Raw genomic sequence first — 12,283 nt, 5'->3', positions numbered from 1 at the left:
ATATGCCGGTATAGATCGCGCGCGCTAATCATCAAACGTTTCTTTATAATATACAGTTACTATATAATTGATATATATCTTACAAACACTTGTAATCAAGTGAAGGCACAGCACTTCTAATAATAAAATAATAAAATCTGTACATCTTACCACCGTCATTGGAACTTGAGTGGAACAGGTCATAGACATTTAGATGAAAACGGCTAATCAAGAGAATTGAATAAATATCCACAATAATTACAGATTTCATTAGCCTAACGCTAAAAATGAGTTTACTGGGTAGCGTGAAATGCGAAAACATAGTAAGCAGTGATGAGGTGATTGACTACAGAAGAATTTAGTGATGAGCAGGGACATGTAGACATGTACTCGCCATGTTGGAAAAACTATTCGGATGTAGCCTTGAAATTTCGAATAATGCACGAATTCCACAACATTTGCTTAATACCAGATATATGGAATTCGGACAGAATATTAACTGAATTTATAGCAACATTATTTGAAATTGCCGATGTTAAAATGCTAAATTTTGGGGTTAACAAATTTCTCTTCTACAACTTTGTCACCTGACCTCTAGACACCCTATAATTATAACCTAATATCCATCTCATGGTGCTTCCCGTCAAATTTAGTTAGTTGGTTATTTGCGTGGCTGTTAATTTTAGGCAGGTACAATGCGATTATTTGACTTATTTCTGCTGTTACGGAGAGGAAGGGTCATTTCTCAATACATTTTCAGAAAGTTCAGTGTAGCATCAACAGACACTTCCCCCAAATTCAAGAAAAATTTGTCCGACATAAAATGGATACCATTTGCATGGGATATTGAGCACCTTGCATGATACAATGCTGAATTCTCTACAAAGAGAAAATAGAATTCAAAGATAATTCAAAGATAAGTTATGCTGTTCTAGTATAATGACATTTGCGATGAAAGTCGCTCAACATTACTATACTTCTTTATCTTCAGCCAGCAAAATTTGCCCATTATGATCTAAATTGACTTTCATTACAACGGTGACTGGATCACAATCTCTACAAGATCACCAAGTTCGTGACTCTAAATTACACGCTACCCACCGGATTCACCCCAACTACAAACTAAAAATCCGGGATATATCTTCCGCAACATATTCTAAATACTATTAACAAAACATGGCATATCCGTGTGTTTATTACTAAGCGAGATGAATCACAAAATTAGATGAATTTTCACAGTATCAATTCACGCAATGCTATGTTACAAATGACAACATATTGCGACACACAATGCGATTAGAGTAAATTACAGTAAATCATGTGCGGCAGAGAGAGAGAGAGACAGAGAGAGGGATGCATATTTATCAATCATACCAGGTACCTGATACGTAACCGTGGTAGAAAAATGCCTTGCGAGTTGGAATCTATAACTTGGAGCTTTGATCGGGACATAGGTCGACAAATACTTTGCCGATGCTTTTTCTCGAATACATGTAATCGACTGCGTCTGCAATGCCGTCGATACCTTCCAGATTTCCACCGTCACGGTTAATTCCCTGGTCGACATAACTTCTCAATTTTCCATCTGCGTAAAGTTCTGACAGCGATTTGAATGCTTCACCCCATTTTTGGGGGTACGAAAGCAAGAAAAATCCGCATACGCTTGCACTCTTCATCAGAAGCTTGATGGGAAGAGCTGACAAAGATCTGAAAACAGATGTTACCCCGATACGTGTGTGGTTTCCGTAATCATCGAGACAGCCACATTACTCAAATTAAAGTAAGCATCAAACTAGGATCTGGAAGCCTCAAACTCAAAAGTATCATACCTGTAGTGTTTTTGCTATGCTAAAATCGATCACAGGCTCAAAATAGTGGGTTAAACAGGCCTAGAAAATACATGATTTAAAGATAGAGCCTACCAAACCAAAGTAAAAGTACTGGAGAATATCTAAAAGCTGAATGAAGTGCCATAGTTGCTTCGAAATGAAACAGGAGATAGAAAGCTCATTACAACATTAAAGCTTCAAAGGGATTCTGATATTGTGCCATTGTTTTCAAGATGAAATACCCAGTATGCTTTTGTAACGGCTTCATGACTGTTTTGTGGGCCCATGATACTTATCAGCAAAGTACTTGCACTGTGAAAGTAGGATCACAAGCAAAGCTGTTTGAAAAAGTCACTGGATCTTCATTGCAAAATTTCACTGGGCATTGTAAACAGCTTTAACAGCACCATAACATCATAACAGAGCGCAAGTTATCTGCATTGACATATCAACAACAACCTTGCGAGTAATGACAGAATGGAAAAACTCCTAGCTGTGGTTTCGCTTTCAAGTAGCCATTCTCACAAGGCATCATTCATCACAGTCTAGTCGGTAGGAAAGGCATAACAACATAAAGTGTTGAGTAGCGAATATATTCAGAATTCAGATAATTCAATCTTCCGGGTGGAGCTGGTGATAATATCATCAAATTAAACAATTATTGAGGCACAGTACAGGCATCGCATTCAGCTCATATGTGAAAGTATGCATTATGGATTAGAGAAGTTTAAACGTTTTCAATACTGGTTCTTTACATTATCGATTGTGATTGATTCCACACTCGATGCCGCATTGATTATTTCTTGAAATTTGTTGGATATTTATTTTAGTCCAGGTGCCAGGTCGTAGATAAAATTTCTCTCTAATGCTTATTTTGTAAATCACAAGAGTCAATTTAAGTTACCAATTGCGCAGTGCCTACACGGCCTCGGCCTCTGCGCACAGAAAATCCGAAGTGATGACCTATTTTTTTATTCGTAGCGCACCATTGTCGTAGGGGCCGCACAGTGAATTGGTGAGTGCACGCAGACTCGTGAAAATTTAGAGGGAAGATTGGTTACCAACATTAAATAATGTAATTGTTTACAGAATTTACATAACCTTCTGAAATTATCAGATCAAACTCTCATGAATTACGAAAGTCACACTCCCTTCGAGTACAAAACATAGTATTCAATCAAAAGAGGTCACTAACAAAATATTGCCTGTTTAAATAACTGTGCAGCAGGATCGCTTTACTTTACTGCTAACACAAGCAGCGTGATTGGGATTTAACATGACATCTACTGCTACAACTATTTATAGTTTTGTAACTACATGGATTTGCAGCAATGACATTAAAGAAACATTCCTTTTAACACTTCTCGTCGACAACCGGGTGTAACAAAACCAAGACAAATCATCCTAAGCTCATATTGAGCGGTACTGGAATACTTTTTAAACTGTTACTACCTTAGCATTGAGATTTTGACCGTCTTGGAATCTCTGCTTTTAGCTGCGCTTCCGCTTGCTCATAATTTCACAGAACTACAGCCACTTCACTACACCACCATCTATTCAGATGTGAAACGGCGTAAGCTTGCTGAATACTATATTTCGTGTTCAAGGGCAACGAAAATCAATCCAAAACCAATTACTCCACAAAGCGCGGGACGCAGCTGGATAGTGTGGAAATTCGATTTAGATAATTCAATCAAATGGGAAGATTCACTGTGTACTAATATTGTAAAACAGAGGTTCTCAACCCGCGGCCCGCGGGCCGCATGCGGCCCGCAGGCGTATATTTTGTGGCCCGCGACATCTTTCATTATAAACGCAATTACTAATGACACGGTATTATTAAAAATTAATTTAGATACTTAGCTCTTTATCGCACCGTCTCTGTTTCGTTTGATTACTCATTCTTGAAGACAGTGGTTCTCAAACTGGGGGCACGCGCCCTCTTTGGTGCGTGAAGCATCTGAAGGGGGCGCGATGGTGCGGTCAACTGAAAAAAATTTCGCGCTGCGCGCAATTTATCCCTAATTCACTGTTATTTCTCTGTGTATAGTCCGAATTTCATATTTGAGAATTCTCTGATCAACGGCTATAACCTTCCATGACATCAAACTAGCCGTTTGTATTGCTAGCATTCTGGTTGCATTTTGTTATATGACGATAAGGGGGCACGAAATTTTTCCCTATCAAAAGGGGGGGGCGTGACTAAAAAATGTTTGAGAACCACTGCTTCAATGTGCTCTCGTTTCTTGATATATGCTCGACTTCAGATTGTTATTGTTTTGAATCATTATTCGGCTGGACTCTGGTTCAAGAGAATCCCGCTTCTTAGTAGGCCTACACTTTTAAAGAGTGTTGGACTCACTGCGAACGGTTGTTGAGATTGCCGACGACGTTACAGACGCATCGTTTAAAATTGCTTCGAATATCGCTAAACCCAAGAAATCTGATATAGAAGGTGTGATTTCAATAAAATCGTAACATACTTTGCGAATATTTGCTGTTTCCGGAACTTAGCAGCAAGGACAACATCACCAGACAAATTTCGAAGATGCAATCGTCTGATTCAATCCTGACCAGACGAGTAACATCAATATCAGTCAATCTTTTATCGCCTGTTCTGAAACACGTTGCCGCGTAGACTACTTTTACGCAGCCTTGGATGAATCCACCGACATTGTATAACTAATTATCTGGTTGAATTTCATCAGAGTGGACATATATGCAGAGAAATACTGGCTGGGCAAACGTGGGGAGGGGACCAGCGAAAAATATCAACTTGACAAAGCTGACTTCTGTAACTATTGGTACAGTGCCCTAGGCATGAACGGAAAGGAGAAATGTGGATTGTTTTGCTCAGAAATGCCCCCAGACACCAGATTTCTTCTCATATCACTCAGAGCTCAATGTGATAATGGTCTCTGTAACGCAAAAGTTATAGTAATTTTATACTTGCTCGCCCACGCATTGGAACAAAGAGTTCGGCTCTCTGGTGGAAGGATTTGAAGTTGCATATACCGACTTGACAACGAATGTAATGCACGCTCCATGAAAGGATTTACATACGCCGCTAGAAGATACACATTCTCACAAGCAGCAGCTGCAAACTTACGAACGCTGTTCATTATTACTTTATAATGCATAGAAATGTACTAAATGCCGGTATACGACTGGTAAATCGGCTACAATAGCCTAAATTTAATAGTAGCCCATGAATGCAAGGTAACATAGTTCTGCGGCCCGCAGCGTCTTTTGCTGTTAAAATACGGCCCGTTATACAAGGAAAGTTGAGAACCCCTGTTGTAAAAGGTCAGCAAAAGTGTCTCCAACAGTTTTCATATCATATATAGCATTTCAGAATCGGACATAGGATGATCTAATCTCTAATTTCTATCATGTTCAATATGCCCCAAGCATTTTATAGCTGACAGTGGAATATGAGTTTTGGTGACTTCAGATATATTCTAATGTTCTAACACCATTATTAGTCCACACAACGTGATGCATCAGAGGTGAAGGTTGGTTAATATGTGTGGCCATCATTTAAGGTTGAAAACTATAGAAGATGTTTTGACACTTTCAAACTAAAACGTTGAATAAGTCGATACTAACCTAGCAGATGTGCCTCCGACTGGCATACTTTCTTGATATCCCGATATATAACCAATCACAATCAGCCTGCCGCCAAGGTTCAAAGCATTGACGCACGTGTCAAATGTCTTCCCTCCCACTGTTTCATACACCACGTCGATTCCACTGGAGTACTCCTTCTTCAACGTTGTTTTCAAGTCCTAGATATCAGCAAAACTGAATTTCTGTAACTGCTGGCACAAGCATTCTTACGGTAATACAGTACCTCTTCAGAAGTATTGATCACTCTGTCGCATCCGATGGATTTCAGAAATTCCACCTTCTTAGCCGTTGAGCACGTACCGATGACATGGCAGCCGGCTAATTTAGCCAGTTGTACTGCGAATTGGCCGGTACCACCAGCAGCAGCTGTTATCAGAACCTAGAATGCACATCACAAGATTAGCAGTGCGATAATGGCGATATTATGTGACTGGGTCACGGCCTGATGCCTAATGAGGCTACTAAGCAACACATTATGATGAAAATATTGATGTTAGAATGATAAACCACAAGTACATGTGGTAGGCCCTATATAGTATTATCTTCCCTTTTCAGTCAACATGGTGGCAATATTGCATCTTTCATACAGGCTGTGACTTTTTACCGAGCAATGATGGTATTGGTATATATACTTTCAGTTTCGGTAAGGAAAAATAGGCATATAAAATGCCAAAGACATTCATCAATCTATATATCGCTGAGCCAGAGTCCAGACAATTTTGATATAATCAACAATGGCAGAAGCATAACAAAATGCTAATCACTGAGGTACCGTATTGAGAGTTGAGAAATAATGATTCTTGACAAGAAAATTGGAAATCGTTTATTACTGACTACCGTATCTTACTATGGCACACACAAAATCACAGCTAGCAGGAAAAGACCAGGATTGGGAAAAATCGAGCCCCTGAGTGATTTGATGCTGAATCAAGTATTACGCTTATATTGTCAGTGTTACACAATATAAAGAAAACTTGATATTTTTTAGACTGAACTGATTACATTGAACTTTGAGCCAATGCCGTGAGTGGTGGGTTGATCACGACTTCACAGAAATGTCATTTCCACCCACGTGCATAGCTTTGCGCAACCCGTTTTGGATCCTGTGATGTGGCCGATTCTGGTTTGGAGGCTTGCACATTGTGAAAAAATTATCGAAACTACAATTCACTATCATAGTAGTAGTAGTGGGAAGGGGAGTAAACTTTCCGTACTTGAAAAAAATAATGTCTCTTTATTCGAGTTGAATCATTGCGCACAGTCCTAGAAAAGATAACAACTTACAACGTTAAAAACTCACTTTTTCACCCGCTCTCAATTTCGCGTTCATGTCAAGCGCCAACTTCGCAGTGATGCCGCTAACAAGCAGAGGCAAATACTCCGGCTTCGCAGATGGAATCTTGAACACCCTCGACGGCTGCAGTTTCTGATATTCCGAAAACGTACCCCCCGACATATGAGCGACGGAAGACCCAATCAAATGCTTGCTTTCGTCCCCGGCATCTACAACCTCCCCGATCGCTTCGAAGCCAATTTCGAACGGTGGGTGGGTTCCGGGGTTATATTTACCCGCGGTGAAATTCACGTCAGACGCGTTGATTCCGACGTAGCGGTTTTTGACGAGAATCGCCGATCCGGACAGTTTCGGCAACGAAGGTCGCTGGATCTCGATGGCTTTTCGGAAATTTGTCGACAGGCTAGTAACCATCATTTTTCTGTATGTTTGCGGAAGCGCCATTGTAGTTGTACTGTACACTATTTACAAATCCAAGTTAAAACTGCAAAAATATAGAAACTTGATGTAAAAAATGACAAGGTTGGGCAAAATAGAAAATTGTACCATCGAGAAGTGAATCATTAATTTGGATCACGTGCAAGATAACCACTATCACCAAAGAAATGTTACTTGAGCATTTCAATGAATTGGCATACGACTGCAGTTACACGAACAAATTTCAAAGCAAGGAAAGGTTTGCAATGGAGTAGTTTGTTTCACACACAAGACAATATGATATGGGCCCGAATTCAATGAGTCCGCTTCTATTATGAAGTTATACCAGTTGATGAATGCATACAACATATATTGGTTGAAATGTACACCTAATAGCACCCAGGCACCTGCCAAGATTAGGCTAGCGTCCATTCTGGCAATAGAAAAAGATATTATTGAAGAGCTGAAGTACATCACTACAAGACTGACAAGACAATTACCGAATTCAGTACAGATACAGATCTATCTACACATACGTAATGATCATGCAGACATCTTAAAACGTCAACCCCGAGGCCGTGATCTCCCGAACAAAATTTACCAGATTTACAAGTTAACAGATAAAAGTCGTTCTAGCAAACATGATCAACTGAATTCAAAGATAAGTCAACTTAGAAGACCTGATGCTGGATCACAACAAGATTAAGCCAGATGATATTTCGCTGTAGACTCGCAAAGTTGACCAGCTGCCTACAACCACAAGTCTCTATACCACAATGAAAATGTGAACATAATCTCAATAACAAGGAAAACGACAACATTATTATTATGCAAGCGTTATCAGTACAGCAAAACTCTGCAATATCACTTCTTGAACTACAGACAGTCGACATCATATCGAAAATGCACACATAAGTAGGCAAACACGCGTCACAAAATCACAGGCCCAAATGACAGTGTCAACAGAAGTTTTAATAATCATACAAAATAGGTCACCAAAAAGGTTCAAGTGGAAAGTCAATATTCATGTTAAGAGGTTGCGTGGTGTAAAGCACGTTGGCAAGCACATTCCGAAAGTACGCAGCTTTTGCACAGTACAAATAAATAGCTGGAAAAGGTGATTTTATCAGATTAGGATTAGAGCATTGGAGTGATCTCTCAGTTAACAAACGCTGCTCTTAGGTTGGGCATAATTACAATCATGTGGTGACATAACGATGTTATAATATTACTGAACAACAACGAGGAAACCAAGTAATTTCATATCAAACTACGCATTCTTAGAAAATAGCTATGTTCCGCCTCAAATGTCGAGCGGATCTACACCAGTGAGTACTGATAGATCTGCTAAAACATATTTTTAGTATCAATGGCTACTTGGTAGCATAGGCCTATAATAGCTTTTGGAGACATGCCAAAACATCAAGATCTCAAGCATTGGCAACTTGGCAGTGCAATGTGTGATGTATTTTCTCATTCCGATTTCGCAACGTTGGTAGATTTTAAAGGCTTGAAAAATGAATCCAAGCTTCTCTGGCTTTTGCCCCCTTTTGAAATGTTCTTGTCGTTACAAATCTTCAGGATTTTATGCATTGCCGATGACATCGCACTAGTACTGAAGTCCTGCTTACTGACCCACTGCCAGGGGGAATCATGCTCAGGTAAGTTAATAACCCCCATTTCGACCTTGACGTTGCCTGATACAGTAACTTTGATGTGTTCGATAATGTATCGCAAGCGTATATGAGAAAATATGTGTGTGTATTCACCTTTGTGGACTCTCTCCGTAGTTTCAGTATTGATTAAATACTTTTTGATGACAGGATCGGTGTGTTTAGCAATATATTCCCGAACACGGCGAGCCGGCCATGAGTTTTTATCAGGAAATATTTCTGAATTCTCACCCTTTTCATTGCCTTTTAACATGATTGTAGGAAATTCCCAGAGTCCAGCTAGAAGACCCGACGTAGGCCTCTGGCTGATCACGTAATATAATTCCTTGTCACACATCAATTCAATCACACAAACGATGGCTACTTCTTGACGTGGAGCTTTCTTCATTGCCTTTCTTGGGTAATTCATAACTCCTAGTTCTGGCACCCATGGATTATCAGGAGGTAATTCCAGATGGGACACGCATCCCTCAATATCGACATGATCTTCAACTATCATTTTCCTTTTTTTGTGGGTTTTCGAAGTTTCTCGGCTGTTTGATTTGCGCTTGGCATTTTTCTCAACAGTAATTGAATTTTCATTTTTATATTCTTCCAACTCCTCGAATGCCCGACACACAGACTTCAAAGGGCATTTCGTGCACTGTGGACTTTTCGGAGTACAGACCATCGCTCCCAATTCCATCATGGCCTGAAAATATTTGGATTGCAATTATAAAAATTTGGCATAGCTAGTACTAAAAATATGACTGATAACATAATGCAGTATATTTTATTAAGAATTATTGAATCCCATACCGTTTGACCATGCAAACATAAATCGGTCTGTTGCGATATAAAGTAATGGCAGTGATTACAAGTGTTTTGACCCTCGCTATACGCTACAATATGGAAATACTTCATACATATAATATTGCTGTAATTTTGCAAAGTTGATGATTAAATTCTCTCTATCAGGGAGCGGAGTTTCAAAAAAAATCTACGAGATATCATGTCACGAAGAATCAAAAACTGGCATTTTGGAGTTAAGGCAGGGAAACTAGCAGCTAACTACTACTATTCAATAATTAACGTGAATAATACATTTCACTCACAACAGAAAGGGGCTTTGAATATTGCTCACAGATAAAGAATGCTAGACAATTTCACTAACCATTATCATTTCCTTTTATAGACAAGAGAATTATTTACAGTCTGCTACATAGGCAACTCGACTATGTATTGCATTACAAAATCGATGATCCAACCTGGTTGAAATCTCCTGGCTTTTCTTGGGTTATTAACATATCCACCAGCTTCCACATGTGATCCAGTACATTTTTAGAAGTGATGTTACCTCCAATCGTTAGTAATCGAGACAACACTCGAATAACATTGCCATCTAATACGCCTACACTCTCATTGAACGCAATAGAAGAAATCGCTGCAGCCGTGTACCTGTGGATAAAAAATAATGATAAATAGATACACACAAAATACAAAAGTCTTCACACCTTCCTACTCCCGGAATTTTCTTCATCAGAGCTATTGATGATTCTGGAATCTGTCCATTAAGGTCTTTAATCACAATCTGAGCCCCTTCATGCAATCTTTTGGCTCGTGAGTAATATCCAAGGCCCGCCCACATTTCATTTACCTTGGCCAACTCCGCGTTAGCTAAATCGTGGACTGTTGGCCAGTTCAACATCCACCTTTAATAAATTACATTCTTCATGTTTTTGCAGTATTTAATTGGTAGAGGTGGTCAACAATTGATGATTATTAGCATTTTCCAGGACTGTGCAATTTTGGATACTTTCTTTTGTTCTCACACACACTACTATAAGAGAGCGTTTGAAATTTCATGCTGGTGACATCATATTTTGTGATACCATTGTTGACATACAGTGTTCTTTCCAATTCACCACAAGTTGCTGACGATTACCCCTGACGAGTGTCAGCCGAAAATATCTGGGTTCATTTCAATATGAATATACTATTCAATTGCATATTGAAGTTCTGCAGCTGCATCTCCAAGAAGCTCTTCGAATATATACTACTCTCAATTCAAATTTTGTTAAATACATTCATAATTAATATAACGATTTGCATTAACGTAATCTTGATAGCCGCTGGGTAGCATAGCGATCTGACAAAATATTTTCACGATCATATGTTTCAGTAGCAGTATATTTGGTCGGTCATTTCTACTGGTTCAAAAATTGGTTTTGACCTGACCTGGAAAACAATCTACATACAATTGTGACATATTCCAGTAATATTTCAATGCAATTCTTAACTGGTATAAGATGCGCTACTATTCTGACCCATTGTTATTGCTATATTTACCTGTTATAGTAATCAGTCACCGTGGCCACTCTCGTTTGCTGGAGCATAATCTCCGACACCCACACGGCATAAGCATGCTGTTGTCTGTCGGCCTCGGCTGAGATTTTGCGCCATGGCAAATCCCTTTTCCCTTTCGCGTACCATGCTAGCAGTTGGGATCGTATTTCTGTTATGTCATTTGAATCAAATGAGAAAGGCGTTTTTCCCATGTTTATCTCGAACTCCTATTATAATGCGTGGAGGCAATTCTGGAAATATTACGACTTACGGTTAGCGGTATTTGTTGCAATATAGCTATTAAAACGGTTCTAATATTGATCGATACGTATCGCGTACGCACAGACGATGACGCCTAATATTAAAGTAAACGAAGGCACGCCATCGTCTTGTCAGGTCAGCACTTCTACGAGCAGTCAAGCGGAAATCGCGCGATCGAATGGGTGATTGCCGCAACACCATTGCCGTTTGCACTCGAGTATGCAAAATAAACGGAGTAGCTGCACATCAGACATCATTAAGAATCAGTATAGTGATGTGACACTTTTCATATCTATGCGTAAGGTTGCAATACAGACGTAATGATAGATTTAATGTATAGGCCTAGGTAGCCTATATATGATGAATATGAATGGATAATTTCTACAATGGCAGAGTTTGCGTAGTGAGGGGGTTCTCAGACATTATTCAACTGCGTACCCTTTCGATTCATCTGCAATCTGCATGTAGCATGTGTAGCGCGCTTTGAAAATCATTAGCAAAAATATACGGCCAAACACAACGGTCATCGAACTATGCATTTACAGTAATTTCACACACCCACGCATTTGGTGGATGAGCCTGACGCTTCTCAAGTAAATCAGTCCTTGGGATTGTTTCTAGGAAAGGCATACACGGGTAGGCTATATGTTCAACGGAAAATCTGGCCTTAAAATTGTTCTTCATCATGCACAATGCGCATGTGTTTGAAAAACCGTGCACACAAATGAAGGGGAAGTGCAAAAGATTCTCCTGGATACGACTTTATCCTAAAAGACCAGGGAGGGAAGGCGATCCTGTTCTGGCTCAATGCAGCTTCACTGTCATCATACCAGCAGTACCATTAACTGGATTCGAGTCCAACCGAGGTCGACTCA

The 12,283-nt window shown here is 39.6% G+C and overlaps 3 protein-coding genes across 3 annotated transcripts in view; 1 reads left to right on the top strand and 2 right to left on the bottom strand.

Moving 5' to 3' along the window:
- The window catches only part of LOC145442513 (GATOR2 complex protein WDR59-like), a 458,341-nt gene that overhangs the window by 157,672 nt on the left and 288,386 nt on the right, over positions 1 to 12,283 (top strand). The window lies entirely within an intron of this gene.
- Positions 39 to 12,283, bottom strand: part of LOC145442556 (prostaglandin reductase-3-like) — a 95,267-nt gene continuing 83,022 nt past the window's right edge. The window contains exons 2-5 of the mRNA XM_080320500.1: positions 6,739 to 7,218; positions 5,662 to 5,817; positions 5,418 to 5,596; positions 39 to 1,686 (exon numbers count right to left, since the gene is read on the bottom strand). Of these exons, the coding sequence (XP_080176626.1) occupies positions 1,404 to 1,686; positions 5,418 to 5,596; positions 5,662 to 5,817; positions 6,739 to 7,176 (1,056 nt within the window). The 5' untranslated portion in view covers positions 7,177 to 7,218 and the 3' untranslated portion in view covers positions 39 to 1,403. The remainder of the gene's footprint in view (positions 1,687 to 5,417; positions 5,597 to 5,661; positions 5,818 to 6,738; positions 7,219 to 12,283) is intronic.
- On the bottom strand, positions 7,234 to 11,544 carry LOC145442549 (adenine DNA glycosylase-like). Its single transcript, XM_080320493.1, has 4 exons — positions 11,151 to 11,544; positions 10,316 to 10,513; positions 10,070 to 10,259; positions 7,234 to 9,513 (listed from the first exon to the last, which is right to left on the bottom strand). The coding sequence occupies exons 1-4, from the start codon at positions 11,357 to 11,359 to the stop codon at positions 8,623 to 8,625; spliced, it is 1,488 nt and encodes a 495-aa protein (XP_080176619.1). The 5' UTR covers positions 11,360 to 11,544; the 3' UTR covers positions 7,234 to 8,622.

The sequence above is a fragment of the Botryllus schlosseri genome, chromosome 7 (assembly GCF_051294905.1).
Source record: "Botryllus schlosseri isolate E-star chromosome 7, Bs_hap1, whole genome shotgun sequence".
Classification (NCBI taxonomy): Eukaryota; Metazoa; Chordata; class Ascidiacea; order Stolidobranchia; family Styelidae; genus Botryllus; species Botryllus schlosseri.
The sequence above is the reverse complement of the archived record's forward strand: the minus strand, read 5'-3'. Positions and strand labels throughout refer to the sequence as shown.